The sequence below is a fragment of the Molothrus aeneus genome, chromosome 4, assembly GCF_037042795.1.
Source record: "Molothrus aeneus isolate 106 chromosome 4, BPBGC_Maene_1.0, whole genome shotgun sequence".
Lineage (NCBI taxonomy): Eukaryota > Metazoa > Chordata > Aves > Passeriformes > Icteridae > Molothrus > Molothrus aeneus.
Genome location: NC_089649.1, coordinates 68,352,236 through 68,377,204, shown reverse-complemented (window position 1 = coordinate 68,377,204; position 24,969 = coordinate 68,352,236). Strand labels below are relative to the sequence as shown.

The 24,969-nt window shown below is 44.0% G+C and overlaps 1 protein-coding gene across 2 annotated transcripts; it reads right to left on the bottom strand.

Annotated features, from left to right (window-relative positions):
• Positions 1–241: 241 nt before the first annotated feature.
• Positions 242–16,737, bottom strand: SUCLG1 (succinate-CoA ligase GDP/ADP-forming subunit alpha). Of its 2 annotated transcripts, XM_066548771.1 has the most exons (10): positions 16,632–16,702; positions 10,813–10,881; positions 7,973–8,076; positions 6,998–7,114; positions 6,294–6,506; positions 6,148–6,205; positions 3,739–3,822; positions 2,973–3,124; positions 2,253–2,441; positions 242–1,299 (listed from the first exon to the last, which is right to left on the bottom strand). In XM_066548771.1, the coding sequence occupies exons 1-10, from the start codon at positions 16,681–16,683 to the stop codon at positions 1,273–1,275; spliced, it is 1,065 nt and encodes a 354-aa protein (XP_066404868.1). In that variant the 5' UTR covers positions 16,684–16,702; the 3' UTR covers positions 242–1,272. The 2 variants fall into 2 exon arrangements, with proteins under 2 accessions (XP_066404868.1, XP_066404869.1); XM_066548772.1 differs by lacking the exon at positions 10,813–10,881 and having other exon boundaries at positions 16,632–16,737.
• Positions 16,738–24,969: the final 8,232 nt, after the last annotated feature.

Here is a 24,969-nt window from a genome sequence, read left to right as displayed (position 1 = left end):
ACCTGCTCTCTGTGTCCCAAGGCTGGAGCACCTGGCTGGTGCTAGACCATACATCAAGTGCATGAATACACCTTTAGTGTGCACAGATGAGACCTGTCCCTTATGCACCTCACCAGGGCTTAGCTCTAGGAGCTGCAAATGTCAGAACTGACACACCTGCTTGCTTCAGGAAGAGAAATTCCACAGGGATTTATTTGAGTAGGGAAAACCAAGAACAGTTTTAAATAAGTAACAACACGGGTTTTCGTAACAGCACCTTTATAGGAGACAAGGTTAGCTTTAAACAAGTGCCAGGTTACATGAACTTTCAGTCCCCTACATAAAGCAATCTGGGGTTTAATCCATCCTGATGAAACTTGCAACACTGATAGACACAATACTTGGGCTACATCCACAGTAAAAAAAAGAGGGGTATCCATTACAGTGCTGGAAGTGGTTAACAAGAAAGTTACCTTATTATGTTCTTTTCTAGAGAATAATAATTGTTCTCCACTATGTCCCATTGTTACTTAGATTTCAGAATACAAGCAGTGCAATGCTAGTTAAGATAAAGTGGAAATTAGGGTAAAGTCAGCTAAAGACCAAATCATCTTCATAGTTACAGACAATTTTGAGTACATATTTTGCATGTGAAATTATATTAATTTTTATCAGTAACAATTCCATTTTATACACAACAAACAGAATTCCTTGGCAGTAGAGGACTGCACTGTGCAGGGCTAATCAGCCTTGAAGAGAAAGTCTGGACCTCAGGCATATCCAGCTATGTGGATCAACACCAATCCCTCCAGATCCAGCAGCTTTGGTTTAATGGACGGAAACTTTGGCCTATTGTTCAAAGGTACGGTACTGGCCAGCAACCAACGAGCAGGACTGGACTTCTTAAAAATAAACCAAGATGTGGTATGTGCATAAAGTCAGTGCCTTGATCCTTAAAAGCAGCTCTACAAGCAGCTTCACCTTAAAAAGAGGCAGTGCTTAAGTTACAAAAGATTTTGTTTATGATGACCGAAGAAACGGCTCTGCTTCAGGAATTCAAAGGATGGATCAGATTTAGTAGTAGATTTATTAATTTGCTGTGATTTACAACAGGGTGACAATGTCTGAAACAAGGAGACACCAAAACAGGTTTAGCCAGGAGGTTTATGGCTTCCCAGTCAAATTCATTGACCAATGTCAAGACATTGGGGCAACTGAAGATTAGCAGACATAAGATAAGCGGAGGCCAGGTGCTGCACTGGTGTTTTGGAGAAAGTATTCCAAAGTGTCTTCTTACAGCAATTTCCTTTTCTCAAACTCCTGCAAAGAGCACACAGATGTCACCAGCAGGGAAAACAGAAAATGCTTCTATTATTCTTTTCTATTTCAAATTACTTTGTATGTATCTTAGGAAACGTGATGTTAAGAATTAAAAATTTGTATTAAAAATTAAAATATAAAAAGCATAAAGTGTGCAAGTTAGGGGGAAAGGAAACTGAGCATTCTCCCACCTCACATTAACAAGCCAGCTCTGGAAAGCCAGACTGTAGTCACTGCCAGACTGAAATGCTGTCAAGGAACCATTTGCTCCCAGAAACAGCATAACAGGCTTGAAAAACACCAATTCTGCATCAGAACTGTAGTAGAATCCTTAAAGGACTCAAGCCAGGGAAGCAGCAAAATCAAGATTTTCATTTCAGTAAAGAAAAAGCACAACAAAAGAAGGGAAGAATCCCACAGCAGCCTGTGGAGATGCTGTACTATACAGTCACCACAGGAAACAAAAAATACCTAACAGAGCTGAATTATGCATCTCCTAGCTGTGAAGCAATCCCCTTTTTTGGATATGAATTAAGTAAAACACAAATAATCCCATTCCACACCTCAGTTTATCAGCAGCATATATTCAACCATAACTCTGAATTATATGCCAAGGTTCTCCTTCCTCAAATACCCTATTTAGAAATAATGTTGTCATATTTTACATTAATTCAGGCTCTTGCATCCAGAAAACAATTTCAACAAGTAGCTACGCTTGAAACAGAATGTAATCTCTTCTCTATTTTGCTAATTTACTTTTCTATAAAACAATATTAAATAAAACTGTGTGCACATATCTTTTATGCAGTAATTTTAACTTGTCCAGCCAAGAGAGTTCTTATGTTTAAGCAAGTTCACAGCAGCAGAGTATTTGAGTAAGAGATGGACTCCCAGCTCATATTCCCTCAGAAGTGGCTCCTTGCTCTAGATGAGCCAATGCCAGAGGAACCAACCTTGTAGATGGTGCTGCCCAGCTGGGCAGGGGACATGCTGACCACAACCCCTGCACTCTGGAGGGCTGCAATCTTCTCCTTGGCTCCCCCCTTTCCCCCAGCAATGATGGCTCCAGCGTGGCCCATCCGCCGGCCAGGAGGAGCTGTCAGGCCAGCTATGAAGGACACCACTGGCTTGGCATTGGGGCCCTGGAAGAGATAAATGTGTTATGTGGAAGAGGGTGAGAGGAAAAGCAGTTCCAGGTGGCAAACTGCTCATTTTGTTAATCTTTATTTTGTATATTTTTTATTTAAATTGTTCATTTTTTGTTTAAATATCAACTCGCCAGGCAAAGTTATTAAACAGCTCACACTGGACAAAGAAGTGTGGAGTACCTCCTCTCCTGATAATCATCATAAACCAGAAGCAAACAAACTTTAAATCTTTCTACAGACCATGTATACTACAAAAAAAAAAAATCACTACAAATATTGTCACAGGAATAAAATTCCAAAGTTGACAATGCTCTCCCCTTCACAGAACCACAGAACATGGCTGGAAAGACCTCTAAGATTGAATCCAACCTCAACAACACTCTTAATTTCAACTCTTTTTCTTTAAAAAACCCATGACTGTGTTTTTTGTAAATAGAGATGTGACTGAAATGAGTTTTCCTTGGTGTGGCAAAAGAACCTGGCTAACTATGAAAGTGTCTGGAAGCATGGTGTTTTAAGACTTACAGAATTATTTTCTTTTAAAAATGCTGCTGCATCTTCTTCAGCATTTCCTCCAATCTCCCCAATCAATATGATCCCCTCAGTGTGAGGATCCTTCAGGAAGACATCAAGGCAGTCAATAAAATTAGTTCCATTGAAGGGATCACCTCCAATACCTACAAAAAATATTAAAACCACAAGAGAAGAGTAACTCAGGATAAAGATATTGCACTTACAATTGAAGTTTAGAAGTAAATTTCAGCATGAGGAGTATTCCCACAGGCTCATAACAACAGGCAGCTCTGAAGGCTGTACCCAAGTCAGAGCATGTCAAATTCCTGCTCCAAATACCTCCCCCACAATTCACACAAAGCTTTGATATCTGAGTGTTCATCTTTCAAACCATAAACAAAATGTTATGAACACAGCAGGACCAGATGCCAGCTCCAGAATTTTGGTGTACAAAAACTACATTTACTTAACATACCCAACTAAATGCCTAAGAATGCCCTAATCCTTTAGAACTAAACTTCTTGGGACAGTCTGTTTCCAAATTGACATTGTATTTGCTGTCAGTTCTCTGTTCAAAGCTGGTTTTAAGGCTTTTATTAACCTGATGTAGAAATTAGAGAAGAGCTGTACTCTTCACAGCACACAGGGATCTCACTTCTCAACACAACTGCCATTCAGCAAATTCTACACTTGCAAAATAGGAATTCTTTTGGATGCACACTTGTGAAGGAAAAGCAGATTAGTCTGGGTCCAAGAGGCTGATTCTGAGGGAACCTACCAACACAAAAAGACTGCCCCAACCCAACTTGTGTTGTCTGATGAACAGCTTCGTACGTCAGGGTTCCAGATCTTGACACAATACCTTGAGGAAAGAAAAGAAGATAAACTTACCACTAACACAGCACATAACTAGAGGCAGCTGTTGTTATAGTAATGACAATCACTTCAGTAAACAACATGAGATTCCAGGTTTTCCAGCTGTCCTTGCCAAAACACTCTGTAAGATTATTTCTGTACTCTTTCTTGGTTTTTCCTCTTTTGACACTTAACTGAGAATGGACTAAAGCTGCCCAGAAAATAAATAATATTTTTGTCATGATAAAGCCTTACCAGGAGAGGAAACTGAAAAGCAAATAAAAGAAAATACTTCTTATTTTGTATGTCAGTAGCTGATGCACTGGACTTGAAACAGAGCTGCAGCTGAACAGTTAACAAAATAGTTCTGTATTAATCACATCCCCAGTATGGCCAGGCACACAAATATCTTCCAGAACAGGAAAATGCTGCACAAATGCAAGTTATCACTATTAAGGTATTTGTTGCTTCTCTACAGAACACACCTGGCATTTACATGACAATATCACAAGAGACCCAGTTTTAAATTCAGGGTGGAAGGTAGCACAGAGCTTTGAGCAGGGGCAAAATATTTGCATGGCTTTTTGTTCATTTTTCAAGTCGAGACTTCTGTTAGTACTACAAAAGGAAAGGTTTTCAGGAAAAACAGACACCATCTTCCATCTCTTTCAAGCCATATAACAAGGAATATAATGCATAGATTGCATGAACAGAGGAGGAAATACTCCACTAGATGAAGAACCTTAGTTTTATCAACTATTTACACTGTTGGCCAGCTCAGATGTGTTCTAGCACAGGGTTTTTTCCTTGCTATGTTTGAAAAGGCCTCCCTGTTTACCACTAAGATCAGATTGCCTCAGAGAAGCTACAGATGAAAGTCCAAAGACTGTGGCTATTTTTATACCTTGCATCACAGTATATTCACTTAATTATTGGATGCCTCACAGTAATAGAAAGCTGGAGAACACATCACCATAGGTCACACGTTAGATGAAACTGGGAGGGTGGCAAATCCACATTTTTATTCCTTGATTCTTGGATCGCCATTGAAAACATTTCCAGCAATGGCAGAGCTACTGGATTCAAGATGTTGAATATTCTTTTGCACTCGATGTGCCTTGCATTTAGATTCTAATAACTTGTGCTGCAACACATTTCTTGTATATATTTAGAAAATCAGAACAGAACTTTGATTCAGAAGGGAGTTTAGAGCAACACTGGCTGATGTTCCCTTTTACACTCATAGAGCAATGTCTCAGTGGTTTTTATAAAGGGCATAATTGCAGCCATTTGGTTTTTCAATTCCAGGTTTATGGGTATTGTGAAAGCTGGAGGTGGAACATGAGTGCTAACACATCCTCCAGCATTCCTTAGGTGCAGTCTAGTCTCAAGCCAGAAGTGGTTACATAGCAGAGGGAGCTCCTCATGCCAAAAAAATGCACTGAGTCCCTGTAGTTCAACAGCATTGAACAGGCTTTCCCACAATTAACACATTTTCCATCACAAACAAAGGTAATGCTGCAAAGGGTACTACTGTGCACAAGTGAAACTGGTTACCTTGCTGACAGGCAACAGCAGCACGTGCAATATTTCTGAAGCTCTACCGACATACAAATGGACACTTCAGAAGAAATTTCTCTACAGCTCCTGAACTGCATTATTTGAAAATAAAAAAATCAAGTTGTTATATCTATAGTTTACAACAAGGAGCTGACAGAAGTCAGGACAAGAGACTTGCATGTGTGTAACTCACACACACAGGGTGTGTAACTCATCACACACAGGGGCTGTGACCAACATTGCTTATGAACAAGTCACTGCCCTCCTGCCCTTTACCACACTGCCTGAATATTGGGTATATTTGTCACTTCCACTTGTGATGGTTTCATAGTTGTCTAAATTATGTTATAAACTTGTCTGTAGTCTCTTCTCTTTTGTGTAGTACTGAGATCACTAGAAGAGTAGGATCCCAGTCCCAACCAGCCAAGCTGTTGGAAGGAATAATGTTGGAGAGCTTAGTGCTCTCAAATCCCAAGAAAAATGGAAGTTTCCTCAAGGCTTTCCTTTGAAGATACCAAGTCAATCCCATTACCTACAGGAATTTCCAATTGCTTTGTCTTCACCATCAGCACCCAGTGTCTACTATGGAAGAATTCCAGATTTGGGCCTTCAGGATTGATAATGCTAAAATTCATGTACAAACTGAGGACAGACAAGCTGTCCCACAGTATTCTCAACTCTCTCCAGGGCAGGATGTGCCTTGCCTCACAAGGAAAAACACTAGAGCACCAAACTTGTGTTTTAGATGACGCATAAATATTCAAAAACTCACCAATTCTTCCTTTCTTGTGAATGTGACCAGGCATGATACCAATTTTACATTCTCCAGGCTAAGGAAAGAGTGGGAGAAGTCAGATGGACCATTCAAAGCAGCACTAGGAACAGTTCAGCCTTGGAGCAAAGGCAGAGCTCACTTACATTGATGACCCCGGGGCAGTTGGGGCCCACCAGGCGGGTCTTGTTCTGCCGCAGCAGCCGGTGTTTGACGCGCACCATGTCCTGCTGGGGGATGCCCTCGGTGATGCACACCACCAGGGGCATCTCTGCATCGATGGCCTCGTTGATGGCAGCAGCAGCAAACGGGGGAGGGACGTAGATGACAGTGGCTGAAGCACCCGTTTGTTCTTTGGCCTGCAAGGGGCACGAGAAAAAACACATCGTGCGTTTAGCGGGGCTGAAGAGAAATTGACAACAAGGCATTTAAAATATATCCACTCTCAGGCATGAATTAAGGATGTGTCTGAATTAATTAAAATCTCAGCAAGTGTTAAATTCCCTGAAGATGGGGCACAACCAGGGAACTGAGAACTGACCACTGTCTGGGAAGGATCTGCCCCGTGATCACCATCATGAATACTCTTACATAACAGTTGATAAAAATTCACCATGCACAGCAGAATCAATCAGAAACTAACTGCATTCATAAAGCAAGTGTAGCCAGGCTCTGTGAACTTCACAGTGAAAGCCAAACTGGTGCCTGAGCATCCTGAATGCTCCCTCTTTTACAAGGCTTCTGTTTCACTCTGTGCCCAGTGACATCCACGGCTCAAATATTGTGAGCAATGAAATAAGGAGCCCTTCAGCTTTAAACTCTGTGCCCTCCAGTCACTGCTGCAAATTACCTCCTTCACAGAATTAAACACAGGCAGACCTAGATGAGTTTTTCCCCCTTTCCCTGGAGAAATTCCTCCAACTAGATTGGTGCCATAGTCCAATGCCTGCTGGCTGTGAAAGGTGCCCTATGAGAGACAAAAAAAGTAAAGTTAGAAGGCATGTAATAGCAAATAAACTTAACCAAAAAGTTTGATGTTATCTATAATTCTGAAGGGCAATTTATGTCACTGAAATTTGCAATAAGAAGGGAAGTTTTCACTACACACACACACACACACATATATATATATATATAAAATCAGATATTTTGGAGAGTGCATCCACATGTTTTAAATGCATTTGGAATATGCTAATATGCTCTCTTTGTTTTTCAATCATAGCACTGTAGTTTCACGCTCAAGGGTATTCTGTTGTGTGCTGCTAACACACCTGCAGACACAGTTTCTTTCTCACATTAAGTCTGGCAGATGACAAACACTACAGTGAAATAGAAATTAGCATGCTCATCCACGACTAGCTCATAGTTTTACAAAAGCAGACTTCTCTGCCTGCAAATGTGTAAAAGAGTGAATCTGAGAAAATTATTAAATATCCTGAAATAAGAAGAGAAATTTAGTTTATAGGCACTGATATTGAAATGGATTTGTGAAAGAAGCACTTTGAAAATGGGCAGGTTTTTGCAGTTTTTTTGCAAATAGCCTTTTACAAGGAAACCCCTTCAGCTGTATACAATATAAAAAACAAAAATGAAATACACTATAATAGAGGTGACTCATAATCAACTTTCAAGTTTGTGCACAAGTATTTGGGCCAAAGAATGTCAACTACAGGGCTGAAGGGACCTTCCTGATGGTGAAGGAATTCCAGCTTCCTATCAACACAGAACAAAGGCAATATATAATCCATTTCATATACAACTATATTTTCTGAGCAATTAACTTTCTGACTGAAAGGCTGATAGAAAAAATAACTTCTAGCCATACCTGTTTGCCTGTAAAACCCTGACAGATAACCTTTGTGTTCTTGTTAACATACAGGTTTTTCCTGGATGCTGTGTAGGAGCAGTGTCGGACTCCATTCTGTTGAACTGGAGAGAAAAGAGAAGAGAGCACAAACCATTAATCCACTCCTTTGGTAGAGACTGAGTCAAAAAAGGTCCTACCAAGTAAGTGCATATCAATCAATGCTTGTATCAAAAAATCATGAGCAGCTCATGTTTTCAAAAGCAGCTCTGAAGCCTCATTCAGTGCTTGTCAGGCTAAGACATTAAACACCTGTAGCTCACCCTATTATGCCAATTACTCCATTTACTAGAAATTAGGAGAGGTTTCTCATATTGAGTACTCAATATCAGGATTCCTCCTGAGAGACAGAAATAATTTCTTAAGTACTGCTTTCATTTTCAAACAAACACGTTTTTATCTTCTCAGACACTCTGCAAAGTGACAAAGCAGAGCTAAAATCCTGAGGCTGTTACAGCCCTGGTACTATGTGACACCTCCTGTGAACAGAGCACAGTCCAGAGCAGACAATGAGAGACACTGAGGAGCTCGAGGGTCCCTCAGCCCAGGAAAAACCTGATGCTATGTAAGACAGCAAGGGATCTTTTCCCAACAGAGTCCTAGCTATGGCATCACATTTGGGCTCAAGAGGAAACACAGCTCTCCAGATACTCCACTAGAGTGATTTTCAATTTAGTTCTCACTGCTCTGGTGCTGAGAGAAGAAAACAAGACAACACAATTGTAGAAAAAGAGCAAGGCGTGTGCTGGCAACAAAAATCCAAGGGGAATGACTGCATCTGTGCTGAAGAGAAAGGAATGATGACAGCAAATGCACAGAATGTTACCACAGAAGAAAGCTTGAGATGAGAAAAGGCTTCTGGTATAAATAGGATGCACACCTACATTTATTGCCATATGCTTTTGCACACACCACAGCTTTGAGAGGATCAGAACCAATTTATTCCCTGAAAGTGTTTGACATAGAAACCTTAATTTATACATGGAGTGACCCTGGGAAGGCACAATCCTAACACAGGATCTTCAATGTATAAATCAATATGTTACTATTTACTCCTTTAGCTCTTTTAAAACTTTAGCAAGGAAGTAAATAGTGCAGTTGAAATCAAAAAAACAGATCCTGAATCATGGTCCCCAAAATATTCCATATACATACTCATCTGAACAAGGGAATACTTTTCCCTTTTTCTTTTTTTAGGAAGGGAGTAAAAGCTTTTAAGGAGAAAAAAGAAAAAAAAAAGTATCTTTATGATAATGCACAGAATTTGGTAAGATGCATTATTAAATTATTATAAATACAGAATTTATACAGGCTAGTAAATCTGCAGAAACTTTTTAAGATCCACATACACACACATTTCCATCAGAGCTTCAGGGCTCTCTCCTGCCAACTAAAGTTTAGTGCTACACTGCTTTTATGCTTCAGCTGTATTCAAAGGAGTGAACAGAAAAACCAAACCATGCCAGAAGCAGCCTACACACATCAGTGCTACTGCTAAACCTAAAGTCCTTACTCTGTTCTTAGAAAGTGCTGGCAAACCCAGGGTTTAACTCCAGCCACCTTCTGATGTTCTCTAAGGAGCTGCAGCAAATCCTCAACTTCACACAGACACAAAGTCAAACTCCATACAGAAAGGAACAGACTAGGATGCAGCAAACTTGTGAGGAAAGTGGCAAAAGTGCACTTGAGCTCAGTGACCTGCAGGGTTCCAACCTAAATCACCACAAATACTGCTGCAGAACTCGTTCTGCCAGGAAATACAAAGCAGTAACAGACAAAATCCATGTGAAATCCTTAGGAAAAGCCATAAAAAACCCAATTGTTTCCTAGGCTGCATCCAAAACAGCATGGGCAGGGTTAGGGAGGGGGTTCTGCCCCTCTGCCCCACTCAGGTGAGACCCTACCTGCAGGGCTGTGTCCAGCTCTGGGACCCAGCACAGGAAGGACCTGGAGCTGCTGGAGTCAATCCAGAGGAGGGCAGGAAGCTGATGAGAGGGATGGAGCTATGAGGATGCTATGAGGAAAGACTAAGAGAATTGGGATTGCTCAGCCTAGAAAAGAGAAGCCTTTGGGGTGACTCAATTCCCTTCAGTACCTGAAGGGACCTTAGAGGAAAGATGGAACAAGACTACTGACAAGGGCATGTAATGACAGGACAAGGGGAAATGGCTTCAAAATGAAAGAGAGAACATTTAAACTGGATATTAGGAAAAACCCCTGTACTGTGAGGCTGGTGAGACCCTGGCACAGGTTGTCCAGAGCAGTGGCTGCCCCATCCCTGGAGTGGTTCAGGCCAGGCTGGATGGGGCTTGGAGCAACCTGATCTAGTGGAAGGTGTCCCTGCCCATGGCAGGGGGGTGGAACAAGATGATCTTCAAGGTCACCTTCCAACCCAAAGTATTTTGTGATTCTGTGATTTTATGAGAATATGTCTAAGGTTGAGATTTAATGAACAAGGCTACCAGGCTGGCTGTGGGAGGGGAGAGAGAAGCCACTGCTCCAGAAGACAGCACAGGATGATCTTTGTCCTAGGCTGAGGACTTGGTCTTAGGCAGGGCTGCAAGGCCCTGCACCTGAATCAACTCAAAGGCACATCTGGTGAAGAGCAGCCTGCCTCCAGCAAAGGAGAGGCAAAACAAAACCAGGAACAGCTGGAATGCTGGTCAGGAGAGCAGGGAATTATCTGCCTGAGCCCAGGCACTCGGGCAATCCCTCACTGTCACAAGATGTGCCTGGTGACACCCAACCCTGAGCACAGCAGAGGATGATTCCCCTTGAGAAGGAGCTGTTACAGTCCTTACCACCAGCAAGGCCTTGGGGAGAACACTCCAGGCTTCCAGGAGAATGGCAATGACTGTTTGAAAATGGGCCTGCAAGGGGAAAGAACAAACAGGCAACATAAACTGATCCAGACCTAAGTTTTACAGAGTCTGTGCCCAACCACTGACAAATCCACCTGCCAAGAGAGGGATGCTTGCTGGCCACCTGTCTGTAACTGAGCAATTTCAGTACCTTGGAAAAAATAAAAATCACAGAATGGCTCAGGGATTACAGTGGGTCAGCTGGTCCAACCTCCCTGCTCAAGCAGGGTCATCCTACAGCACGTTGCACAGGATTGTGTCCAGATGGTTCCTGAATATCTCCAGTGAGGGAGACTCCACAGTCTCTTTGTTGCTGACAAACTGACAAATTTATTTCTCTACACCTTACAGCAATTGCACACTCCCAGTTCAACTGTTCATTCCAGATCTATTTTCAGATATTTATAACATTGCACAAAAATGTTTTTGAAAGCTTAAGTTTGCCAATCCTCCATTTTCAGAAGACAGCATTAATATATTTTTCAAGGATAAAAAGCTTTTGAGCATTTTCTAAACTATCAAAAAAAACCCCCAAAACTTTAGGCACTGATATCTAAACAGCAGCTTAAAGTTTAAGCTTTGTATGGATTTACCCTTGAAAACCATGTGCTTCTTACATTACTGTATGGCCTTCCTTCAGAGAAAACACAGCTGGTTCAAAAATCCTGGCTATAGATTTGAGCCCTTTGCTGTCTCCAGAGGCAGGCAGCTTAGCATGGGCAAATAAATGTCTGGAGAGCAATATATTTTTGAAGTGATTTATGGACAAAAACCCTCAAAATCACCTTGCAATCTCTGGGCTGGATGGGTCTGAGTTTCTGGGGTTTTTCAAATGGCTACAGCTCTGTACTTGTGCTCCTGCCCTGCCTGCAGCAGGCAAGGTTTGCCCCAGTTATCAGCAGAGGGGAGCAGCAGGGCCATGGGGCAGGATGAGCTTCTGCTCCACGTGGCACAAACAGCAAGCCCTGGGTGCAAGCAGCTGGCAACTTCAATAGTTAAGACAGATACAAGATGAGAAGGAAACAGGTGGAAAGTGGAAATGGCATGCCCAAGTTCACAGCAGGTATGAGTCAGAAATAGAAGCCAAGTCTCAACTTCCACCCAGGACCTGCTTCATAACTTCCAAATCAGTCCAGACAATTGATTTCCCTAACAAAAGCAAAAATCTGGGTGCTTAGGTGTAAATGCATGCTGCTTCATGAAGACTGGAGGAAAAAAAAAATTTAAAAATGTTCTTCAGCTGTGAACCAGCAAGGCCAAACCCATTGGTGATGCTATTTTAATGCTCACATCTAAATTACAGGCCAAGTTACAAAGGTGAAGGCTCCAGATGAAGTCCTAGAGCATAAGGACAAGTCTTATCAAATCCAACTCAACTCTTCCCAAAAGCACAGGGAAAATGTTACATTTCATCAAGTCAGAGTTCTAAGATAACATTACCATGTCCAACAGAGGCCTGTAACAGACCTTTAGCAAAGTATATTAAAAATAAAATAAGAGAGTGGACAATCTTTCCCAGGCACAGTGTTCATTTCTGCCCCACCCCTGTTCAGTTTGTGGTTTAAAAATAGAGCTATATACAAATAACAAGATTATTTATTTTGGCTTTTCAGTACTTTAACTTCTACTTAGCTAAAAAGTGAGATGTACTGTGGCAAGAGCCTACTTTGGCCCATTGTACAGAAAACCAGTTATGAAAAGAGCTCAAGTACCCAACCCCTGCTGTCTCAGGGGAGATTTGAAAAGCAGTATCTAAATTTAGCAGTGGGGCATTAGCCTGTATATGGAACACCAGCTGTTTTAGAGTCAAGAAACCTTATTAGAAATTAAGGGACAGAGTCCCTCCAACACCACACACTGCTGCTGGCTCCTCTGGTATTTCCAGGCAACGAGGCCCCAGCCAAGAGCAGAACTCACTGCAGTACAAATAACTGAAAAATCCACCTCATTTACCTCTTAGGAAAAACATCTCACAATCCCAAGGCTCAAGCAGGACTTAAAGCTCACTTGTGCATTACAATTAACAAGGCTTTCTAGAAAAATACCCTCTTATTTATCATGGAGTCCAAACAGGAATTTACATGTTAAAAAGAAAACTGATCCATTTACAAGGTATGCTAAAGCACACAGGGTATTTGAATACCATTTACACTGAGCTTTCAGGCCCTCCTTGAGCAGCAACACCTCTCAGGCACAAATGTCATTTAAAACAATGCAACTCAAGCTACATTTCATGCAATCACAGAATGGTTTGGGTTGGAAGGGACCTTTAGAGGCCATCCAGTCCAAGCCCTTCTCTATTTGGGTTGTGCAAAGCAGGTGACAGCACAGATATTAAAGGCTGAATCTCTTCTTCATCCAAACTATACAAAGCTCAAAACTTACTATTATCAGGACTTCATGTAAGATTTCCTATGGACATAAATCCAATCAAAGTGTCTCCTTCTTACCCATATATTCTTACCCCAAACAAAAAAAAAAAAAAAGGAAATTTGGAAGCTGAGGTAGCATCTGAGGCTGCTCATAAAACAAGCCCAGTATAAGAGGAAGGTGAAACAGCAGATTCCTCTCCACAATGACCTGAGCTGACACATTGCCAGAAGACTGAAATTCTTCCTCTACTGCTCCTTGAAATACCCACAGAACTTGGAGATGAAGGAAGATATTCCCTTTCTTTTCTATTACCTATTTAAGGAAAGAAGGGTAAGTGTAATTCTTCCTCTACTGCTCCTTGAAATAGTCACAGAACTTGGAGATGATGGAAGATACTCCTTTTCTTTTCTATAACCTATGTAAGGAAAGAAGAAAGCCTTAGAAATCACATTGGAGCTCCAATATAAGTGAGGAAAATGGAGGCCAGTGCAGGGGAAGCTCAGGGAAGAAAAGAAAAGAAAAGGGAGAAAAGAGAAAGAAAAAAAGAGGGAGAAAAGCACTTTATTTTCCATTGTATGAGGTATGAGGAGTGCTGCTTAAAAGGCTGCATCTTTCTTCCACACACACATCCCAGCCCCCCCTCTTTATCTCTCATCAGTGATGGGCCTTCAGCTTGCTCCTCAGAGCTCCTTTCAATGCTTTCTACAAGTTTAATTTACATTTTTATGACCATCTCTCCTTTCTCTGCCAACAAATGCAAGGCCTGAGGAAGACACAACAGGAACAGCTCTGGGGAGCTCCTGGCAGTGCAGAGGAGCATAACCCCATCCCCAGAGCTCACCCCCGAAGTTATCAGTTACATAAGCAGAGGATGCTCCTTGATGACAAAGAAGCCTTCATGCTATTGAGGGATTGTTCAAAATATCCTTTGTTTAAGAGGATTGTGCACTCCAGGATTCCTGTTTATCAGTGCCCAGGTTCTCTTCTCTCACCCTCCCCCTGCCAAATTCCTGTTAAAACCCAGGTCTGTGACCATCAAATAGGAGTGAGGAATTAAGTAAATTAATCAGGCTGCAAAGGGCAGATGCAATGCCTACATTACACCCACCACATTAAAACAAATCTACAACCAGTGGGAAATGGCATCCAGAAAAATTTCAGTTCTTTCAACACATCTCTCTTTCCTAATCAGTCTCTCCTCAACACAAATCCAGTACCTCCTGCAAGCCAAGCTGCTTTTCCCCAGGTACCCTCCACCAAGAATGTGAGCAGGTAAAGCTTTGTGAGCTGGTAAAGCTTTGTGAGCTTTCCTCCCTCCACACTGTTGATATAAAAACAATTAAGGAATTCTTCAGTTTGGGTTGTTATTTCTGCAGCAATCCTTTGCCAAGGTTACTCACATAATTACTGTAATCTTTTAATCTAAGAGCTCTCCAAAGCCTTCTAACACATCCAGGACATGGAACCCCTAATCCTGACTCTCCAGTCAGTTCAGATGCCTACAAAAACTCCTTAAGGGTATGGACAAGCACAGGTCTCTCCTGATTCTGTCCATACACCAGCCCTGAGCTGACCTTTGAACAGCACTCACCATTTATTGACAGATTTCATACTCCATTTCCACAGCTTCCTGATCTCAACCTTAGGGATACACACCCTGCATGTTTCCTTCAGCAATGCATCAACAAAAACAAAGTTTGCATCTCTTTTGCAACAGAACACACTGGACACTCATGATTTCAAATCACTCAGAGAAGTAGATGTTAACTGTTAGGTGAAAATGTATGTGCAAAGCCCAAATTTAAGTTTTCAGGAATCTTTAAAGGGTAAAGAGTATCAAACAAAAGATTTGCAATGAAGGACTATTTCATCTTGCAGGAGTTTCTGTAAAAGACTTCAGGAAAAGCTGCAAAAAGACACTTCTTGAGCCACTTGGTCTTTTCTTTCACTTTTTCCTTTCTACCCCTCAAAATGACTCTTTTAATAACCATTCCCTGAATCTCTTACTGCTATTAGTAAAGGGAACAATGTGGGGTTTTAACACATAAAACTGCACTCAAGAGTAGCTTTGCTGGGAATATAAATAATACTAAATTGGAAGGTGCTACATTCCCATCTGTTCCCCTCCATCAGAACCAATTCTTATTGGGCCCAGGGGAGCCAATTCAAAAAGCTGAAGTGGCAGAAATTAACAGCATAAATAGTTTTCTATTATCCTGCTTGTGGAGAACAAGAGGCAGGAATGGATACCCACCTGGACAGTAGGTGTGCCACAGGAACTACTCAGACCAGCCTGGGGTTGTAAGATCACATTACCTGACCTGCAAGTCACCATCCCAGCGAGACAAAACACTTTGTGTGCAGTCAAATGAAGTAGGTTTGAGTTTGTTCATTCATTTTCAGCTACAAGAACCACATTAATGCACAAATTTCTCTGTTTACATTCCTAGTGCCTGGGCATACCCACACTGATCTCACAGAGTGGTTTGGGTTGGAAAAGACCTTAAAGCTCATCTCGGTCCACCCCCTTGCCATAGGCAGGGACTCCTTCCACAAGACCAGGCTGCTCCAAGTCCCAACAACCTGGCCTTGAACATGTCCAGGGATGGGGCAGCCACAGCTTCTCTGGGAAACCTGTTCCAGTTTCCTCCCTGCAAAGAATTTCTTCCTAATATCCAATCTAAACTTACTCTCACTTTGAAGCCACTATCCTTTTTCTATCGCTATAAGTCTCCTTTTCAAGAGGATGCAGCCAAAAAAAAAGCACACTGGAAAGGAAAAAAAAAAAAAGGGAGAAAAGCACTTTATTTTCCACTGTGATGTTCAGAACAACGCATATTAAATGTTTCGAAGTACCAGTCTCAGACTGCTCGAATTCTTCAAAAAGGGAAATCTACAACCTTTTTCTTGGCAACAGAAAGAACTTTACCAGGCTGTGCTAAAACCACAGGGTAATTCACGGCTCTCCAGAGGCCTCCAGCCCCAGCTCTAGGAGCTCCCTCCGGCCCTTGCCCTTTGGAGCCTTTCCGGGGCTACAAGGCCGAGAAAACCTCCCACACGTGTGCCCCCACACGTGCGGCCGCCCACCCTGCACGGCAAACTTCCCATCACATTTACAAACAGCACCCTCGCAGCCAGGCGTGCCCCTGCCCCGAGCGGGGCGATCCTGCCCCGCTCCCAGCGCCCAGCGATGCAGGAGCAGCGCCGGGAGCAGCGCCGGTTCCCCCGGGCACAGCCCAGGTCCCGCCCCGCTGCCCGCGGGCCGAGTGCGCCCGGCCGCGCTCCGCCGTGACCTTGCCCGGCCTCTGCCCTGCCCAGCCCGGCCGGGCCCCGGCCCTGCCCGCGGCCCCCGCGGCGGGGCCGGGAGGGTTCGTCCCGGTACTCACGGCGGAGGAAGCGGCCGAGCAGGCGAGCGGCGGCGGGGCTGCAGCGAGACATCGTCCCCTCCGCAATGACGGCGGCGGCGGACCCGAGCTCGGCCCGCCCCGGCGGCGGAAGCGGCTCCGCGGGGCCTTCTGGGTGTTGTAGGCACGGGAGCCATGAGGGTGGGGAAGGGCTCCGGGATCAGCGACTCCAAGCCGCCACCCGGCACCACTACGGACGCGTCAATCTGTCCTAAAACACCGCCAGGGACGGTGACTGCGGGGAGCTTTGGACTCCCTCAAAGGCAGGGAGGCCCTGCAGAGAGACCTCAGCAAATGTGAGCGCTGGGCAATCACCAACCATGTGAGGTTCAACAGGGGAAGTGCCGGATTCTGCACCTGGGATGGAGCAGCCCTGGGTGTACGGACAGCCTGGGGAATGAGGGGCTGGAGAGCAGTGCCAGGGAAAGGCACCTGGGGCTCCTGGGCAGTGGGAAGTTGAAGGTGAGCCAGCAGTGCCCTGGCAGCCAGGAGGGACATCCCTGTGCCGGGGACATCGGGCCCAGCATGGCCAGCCGGGCAAGGGAGGGATTGTCCCGCTCTGCTCGGGGCTGGGGCGGCCTCACCTCGAGTGCTGGGGGCAGCTTTGGGTGCCACAAGATAACAAAAACATGAAACTGTCAGAGAGGGCCCAAAGGAGGGCACGAGGATGGTGAAGGGCCGTGAGGGGAAGCCGTGTGAGGAGAGGCTGAGGGCGCTTGGTCTGTTCAGCCTGGAGGGGACAGAGAGGAGACCTCAGTGCAGTTACAAATTCCTCGTGAGGGGAACAGGAGGGACAGACACTGATCTCTGCTCTCTGGTGACAGGGACAGGAGCCAGGGAATGGCCTGAAGCTGTGTCAGGGGAGGTTTGTGTGGGATATCAGGAAAAGGTTCTGCCCCCAGAGGGTGGCTGGGCACTGAGCAGGCTCCCCAGGGCAGTGGTCACAGCACCAGCCTGGCAGAGCTCAGGGGGTGTCTGGACAATGCTCTGGGGCACAGGGGGTGACTCCTGGGGATGGGGCTGTGCAGGGCCAGCAGCTGGACTGGATGATCCTTGGGAGTCCCCTCTAACTCAGCTTGTTCTGTGATTCCGTGACTCCATCGCCTCACAGGATCACAGGATGGGTCAGGTTGGGAGGAGCCACTGTGTGTTACCTGATTCAAGCCATGCCATCAACTGCCTCGAGAAACATTACTGTAACCAGTACAAATAATTGTGTATTTCTGGGCATAGATGGGGTGGGGAGGGCTATGGGAGTGGTTGAGAAAAGAGACAAAGTATTGCTTCAGAGCAAAAATAAACAAGCAAGTCATACTCTGATTTCTTTCTGATTTATTAATTAATTGTGTCCCTAAAACTGAGGTTGGAAGGAGGCTGTAATGAATGAAGCATCCAATGTTAAGCTTCTCATGAAGTATCTATCCCCTTAGGAGGACACACACACTGATTTTATAAGGAACCCCCTCACTACTAAAAGATTTATACCTGGATCCGTTTCCAAATCAATTTTTCCTTGAGGCTTTCACTAAGAGTCTTGTGGAGATTATAGAATTTGAGTTAGCTGCCGATGTCATTCCGTATACAGGAACATTTCACTTTTTTAGTGTTTTTAATAGGATCATATAAAATGAGGTAGGGGTTGTTGGTTTGATGGCTTGTTTTTTTAAACCTCAGTAGCAGAAACATCTCTTCAGCCCTTTGCATTCAAAACCTTACTGTGTATAGAGTCTTGATTCTGTAATTAACATTAATGCAAGGCATCATCACTCTAACTCTTAAAGTTTCAGGGTATAGAAACAAGCTGTACAATATCTAATTAGCCTGACATACATGGAATTGAGGAAAAGTAAACTTATTTTCAATTTTTTTAATGCAGTGGTTTGGTTCCTGTCAGAGAACACTCTGTCCCAACAACATTAATTTTGCTGATTTATTCAACTGCCTAGAAAGCACCCATTCAGCCCAGGGAGAAACAATACAGCAATTATCAACACTCAGGTAGCAGTGACAGGGGCTGCCTCACAAAGCTCAGGTCTGACCCAGTTCTAGTGGCCCAAGGACTGCTCACTGTCCTGGGACTGCAGCCCTTCATGCCACAAACATTGTGGTGAGCTTCCCACCAGGCAGAAATCCTTTGGGATAATCTTGTTGCCCAAAAAGCTGTGAATTCCCCATCCCTGGAAGTGTTTGAGACTGGACTTGATGGGGTTCTGAGCAGCCTGGCCTAGTGGGAGGTGTCCCCACTTATGGCAGGGGGTTGGACCTAGGGTGGTTTTTAATGTCCCTTCCAACCCAAACCATTCTGTAACTGTGTGGCAGGAGTCACACACTTGATCCATCAATAAACTCAGACTAAAAAACTAAAAGCTCCAGATTAAAAAACTTCAGGTTGTGTTCAGCCTGGCATCTGTACAAACTGCACAGTTGGTACAGCCACAAAATGGACTTTGTGGGCAGGTATTTAACAGCATCAAAAACACCCCTGATTTCCCATTCAGAATCTGAAGCAGGTTTGTCTCCTGCTGTTCCTGGCCAGAGCTAAAAGACATCCCATTGACCAATGCAGGTTCCAATAAGGGAGGGTTTAGCAGGAAGGCCATCCTTGGAGGGGAAACCTGTATTTAGGGAATTGCTAAACCAGGGACAAGTTCTTGAGCTGGTTTAGCCCTTACTCACCTCAGTGATGACTCTGGACCTACCTTTCTGGCATCAGCTGATGTCTGATTGCTGTCTGATGTCTGATCTGATGTCTGATCTTACCCTCAATAAAACAGCCCAGCAGCCTGAAATCCTCATGAGTCTTGTTAGTTGTAGTGGCATCATCACCTCCTATCACTGGAGCCTAGGGATGTGCAAATAAATTGATCATTCCCCACCATCTCCCTGGAATCAAGGCAGGAACCCAAATGTGAAACTAAACTTGGCCTCACGTTCCAGCAGCTAAGGGAAGATGCCCCTTCTAAAAACAGACAAGTTTATGGGTTTCTATAATTTAATTTATAGGCTGTAAGTAAAAACAATCCCAGCATCTCAGCCCTGGGAAAGTGACTGGGAGGAGCTGGACCACTGCTCTCCTTTCCTTTGAAAAGAGCACAGAGAAATTCAGAGCTGAGGATTCCCTCTGGAGGGATTAGCCACACTTGTGCTTTAACCTGCTTTATTTTTAACCTGCAGCCTATGGTTTTCAGTAACAGAGCTATGGCTGAGAGCATCTGCTGAGGAATTAGTTAGAAATTAACTTTGCTGGGACTTCTGTAACTCCAGAGAGCAGAGATAAAGACCAGTGAAGAGTTACAGCAGGGAGGGTGAAGGTGGAGCAAGAAAAGGATCATCCAGCTTGCTCTTTTTCTGTGCAGTCCCCATTATGCTTTCAGCAAACAAATTCTATATTTTGCTTCTGAAAAATCCTGCAAACTTTTGTGCTACTATTGGTATAGTTACTTTGGGGGGCTCAGTATTATTAATGCCAAATGAAAATAAAGAAGCACACAAATACTACCCTTGTCCCCTAAGCTGTGGCTTGCTATTTCTAAAAAGGCTGACATTTCTACAGTGCTTCACAAACAGGAGATCAGATTTCAGCTTGGCACCAACTGTGGTCACAACATCAACATTGGAAACACTGGGAAGTCCCAAGGATGGACACCTGCAGCCTGCCAGCCCCAAAATGATCCTTTCAGGTCCATCATGGCTTGGATTTCTCCTGGAAGGAAGATGCTGCCAAAGACCTGTGGTGATCTTCATCTAAATAGTGGGTTTTTTTATCTTCATCTAAATAGTGGGGTTTTTTATCTTCATCTAAATAGTGTTTTTTTTTTCCTTTGCTCTGTGATTTGAACCAAGTCTGGCTCTGTCACATATCAGGGGTTTATCAGAGCTTACTCATTTTATTCAGTAAATTTTGCCAGAAATGCTTTAGCAGCTCCAGGTCTTAGAGAAAAGCTTGACATTTGATGGGTTTTTGTAGCAGTTCACTGGGCTGCAGCCATTCACCTTCCACTGCCTTTGTCCCTGCTGGAGACAGGGCAGCCAAGCACAGTGATCTGGTTTATTGAAAACAGGGGTGTCAGACCTGGGGCTGCCCCACAGAGCTGGGAAAGGTCACATCCTGCAGAGCTGCACTTCCAGATCATCAGGTTGCACTGCTGGTAACAAGGAGTGAAGCAGACCAGAAGATGGGAGGGGTTCACAAAGGGAAAACAGCAGACTGGGACAAATTCTGTTCTCAGAGACCCTGCATGGGGTTTTCCTGGTGTTGGAGCAGGATACAGGATCCTGCAAAGCCTCTGCCATACTGGAAGAAGCAGGAGCAAAATGGGCTGCAAGTTCCTTGAAATGCATATGCCAGAAAAGCCTCTGGCCATGGCTTGTCCCCCTGCTGTCAGGAATTGAGTTTGGCTGTTAATTATTTCATAGAATCATGGAATGGCTTGAGTTGTAAGGGACCTTGAAGACCATTTCATTCCAATCCTCATTCTTTGCCCTGAAAAAGACTCCATCAAAAACCAATTAATCCCTGTGTGATTCTTCTTCTTCCGCGTGATCCCTTCTTCCCTGGAGGCCCCATTGGTTTTTAAGGTTTCAGGATTGTAGGGTGCATCTCAGCAGGAGTTGAGCTGAAAGCTGATAAAACCCTGACATCTAAGGGCCAGAAGTGCAGCAGTGGAAATCAGAACATTCCTTTTGACCTCAGCATCCCTGAAATGCTGTGGTTCAAGTGTCTGTACATAATTAGTCATGGAGCATTGATTTTTTTTTTTACTCCTGTGGGGTTTAAGAAACAATTCTGAACATCAGCGTCAGAAAATAAAAGAGGGGTGAGGACTGGGAGCACCCAAAAGCCACAGCCAAGAGGAAGGTCTCAACCTGACTAAATGTAGCACAGCCTACAACAGATCAGGTCTGGTCTGGTCTGGTCTGGTCTGGTCTGGTCTGGTCTGGTCTGGTGTGCCCAGAAGTCACAAACACATGGAACAATGTGTTCACCTTCACCAGGGAGAGCAGTAAATCCAGCTCCTTCCCTTTTGCCCTGTTCCCCCATCATTGTCATCAGCTATTTCCTTGGGAGATTGGTTGGGCCACTGCAGGACGACTGGGCTGGGCAGGGCAGGGTTCTGGGGTCCTGCAGCAGGAACTGGTGGCTTTTCTTATCCCCAGGTGACAAACTTGTCCCTCCAGCAGTCTCCTGGGGCTATTCCCTTAGTTCCAGTGATGTTCACCCACCTCTCCTGGAGACACATGCACAAAAGCACAGAGAGAAGCTCAGCTGCAGCTCCCATTTAATTCTGCATCACAGAGCCACAGAATGCTTTGGGTTGGAAGGAACATTTAAAGGCCCTCTAGGCCAATTCCCTGTCATGAGCAGGGATATCTTGCACTAGACCAAGTTTCTCAGAGCTCTGCCCAATCTGAATATATGTTAGCACCTTAAGAAATACTGAGCTGACAAATTACATTTTTACTCCCTTTTTGGATGCCATCAGCTCATTTTCAGTGGTCAGACAGGCCATGTGCAGTCTGGAAATCCCAGAGCTGGCCACAGCAGCTTCACAAACACATCTTTGGAATTTTTTTGCACTAAAATTGCTTTTCTTTTCAGGCACTGTGGGATTGATGAAAAGTAGAAGTTCTCTAAAGTCCACCATTTCTCTGGAGGCTTAACAGCCCAGAATAAAATATGAATATAGGTTTATTCCATGGCAGGATTTATCTTGAACCTAAAGAAAAAAATATATTTGCTCTAATTTCTTGTTACACTGAAGCCAGCTTTGTCCTTGCAAAAGTAACTGACAACATTAAAAGAACCCAGATGTTTTCTAAAGGGAAGACTTTTATTTCAGGTTTTTAATTTTGCAGAAATTGCAGAAATTTTGCTGACACAGCAATGTCAGTGTGCAAAGTTCTGCAGGACCAAGTTAATGTTCCACTGAAATCCTTTGATCAGGACTAGTTCTTGAATGTCTACAAAACGTATACAAATGTCTAAACTAAATCCACAGGGGCTAATCCTCATTTCACATCCTTGCAGTTAAAGTTGGAGCAGCAGTGGTGAAGGCACTGCTGTGGCAGCACTTGAGACCTTTGTGAGATCCCTCTGGCTATATCCTTTAAAGCACAAAATCAGTTTTCACTCAGTATATATATATTTCATTTTAAATATTATTTAATATATATTTTTCATTGGCCAGAGAAGCTGAGGCTGCCCCATCCATAGAATTATTCAAGGACGAGGCCCTGACCAGCCTGGTTTAGTGGAAGGTGTCCCTGCCCTTGGCAGGGGTTAGAACAAGGTGATCTTTAAGGTCCCTTCCAACCCAAACCACTCCACGATGCCCGGATTTTTCCGTGCATTGTAACAGCCACAAACACCACTAGATGTCATAGCTGCTTCACTGTTTGACTGCTCCCTCCTGAGCAGCCTCGGCTGAAGAACAACTTTCGCAGGTTTAACTGAGGAGCAAAATACAAAGACAACTAAGCAAAACCAAGGTTTTGTCCTCAGAAAGTGCAGGGTGATATAGGACACACTTTTCTTGAGGAAAAAAAAAAATCACGTGTTTCTCAAATCCTCTGATTTGGGGCACAAAAAGGCTTTGCAGTTTGTTCAGTATGAAGGAAATTCGTGTGCAGGACCACCCTGACCCTTTGAAATTACAGCAGAAAGCTGTGAAGAAGCTGATGTGGGACACAAACAACTGTGCTGGAGACAGGAAAGCAAAGTGACCACAGGATATTATTTTTGCCTTTATTCTGATAATTTCAGTGCTGGCAGTGACTTTCCTGCTCCTTCCCTGGGTACAGCATATGGCATTTGTGTTGTCACTGTGGCTGATGATGCTTGATGGTCCTGGAACACACAAGCAACCACCCACCTCCTCCTACTGAAATAGTGAAGAAATAGCAAAAACATCAACTGAACTTAATCAGGCCAAACTCAAGGTGTTTTCTGTTGCAGGAGCTAATTTTAGATGCCAAACTGCCACAGAAGCTGGCTCTATCTCTGCCCTATTTTAGCAGCTCATGGCAGAAAGGCAAATGATTGGAAGGTGAAGGAGCAAGCACGGTTGCTTCAGCCCATGTGAAGGTCAGGGAAGAATATTCCTTCTCTGTTCCCAAGGCAATCTGATTTCTGTCTCTGCTGGTGTCATCCATAGGAACCTGTTCATCCTCAGGTCTTGGCACTGAGGTTGCCACAGAACTAAAATACACTGTTTTCAGGGGGGAGGTTCAGACTCATTATCTCCCACAGGCTTTTAGAGAATTTTTCTCCCTCCCCTAAACACACTGTAGTCAGTGCACCAGCCTGTGCCATCATTGTGTGCATGAAAATAATAGCAAAGCTGAAGATAATTAATTCATTTATTCACTCTCTCATGACCAGTAATTGCTCCTGTGGATTTCTTTTTCACTCCAGTGACAACAATTATTGCAAACAAAACCAAAACTGAATTCCTGTGAAATTGCTGTTAAAGCATCCCCTGAGGGTGAAAAAACAAAACAAACAAAAAAACCAAAAAAAAAAAAAAAAAACCAAAAAAAAAACCAAAAAAAAAACCAACAAAAACACCAAACTTAAAACCAATAAAAAAGTAAAAGAAAAAGAAAGCAAAAGTGATTGTCAGAACAACAGCACCTTACTTATAAGAAGCAGTATCTTGGTGGGAGTGTTCTCACTGTGCTGAATTGTGAAAAAACTTTGTGAGGGGAAGAGAAAGGACAGACACTGATCTCTGCTCTGTGGTGACAGTGACAGGAGCCAGGGAATGGCCTGAAGCTGTGTCAGGGGAGGTTTGTGTGGGATATCAGGAAAAGGTTCTGCCCCCAGAGGGTGGCTGGGCACTGAGCAGGCTCCCCAGGGCAGTGGTCACAGCACCAGCCTGGCAGAGCTCAGGGGGTGTCTGGACAATGCTCTGGGGCACAGGGGGTGACTCCTGGGGATGGGGCTGTGCAGGGCCAGCAGCTGGACTGGATGATCCTTGGGAGTCCCTTCCAGCTCAGCTTGTTCTGTGATTCTGTGAAGAACCTAGTTTAACTTCAATCCTAAAATGGACATGAAATGGCAAAGTCCAGGAACTTCAGCTAAATTAGTTCATATCCCAACTGTCCTTCTCTAAAAGCTGAGTGCATTTAATGGAAAAACAGATTTAAAATCCCACAGAAAATCAATGGCACTTTTACCCTGAGTGAGCTTTGAGTCAGACCTGCAGTGGGTTTCAGAGGAACCCACTGGATGTGCTCCCATCTCTCTGGGAGATGTCCCATCACAGGGCTTTGGAAGCACAGGCAGGAGCCTGCTTTTTCTCAGCTCACTGGGGTTTCT

Coding starts and splice junctions, on each gene's coding strand:
- SUCLG1 (XM_066548771.1), bottom strand. CDS start 16,683: ATGTCTCGCTGCAGCCCCGCCGCCGCTCGCCTGCTCGGCCGCTTCCTC. Junction 6,507..6,997: donor TGTTTAATTCTGTGAAGGAG/GTAATTTGCAGC, acceptor TGCCCCTTGCAG/GCCAAAGAACAAACGGGTGC. Junction 2,442..2,972: donor TTTTAAAAGAAAATAATTCT/GTAAGTCTTAAA, acceptor TATCTCTTCCAG/GGCCCCAATGCCAAGCCAGT.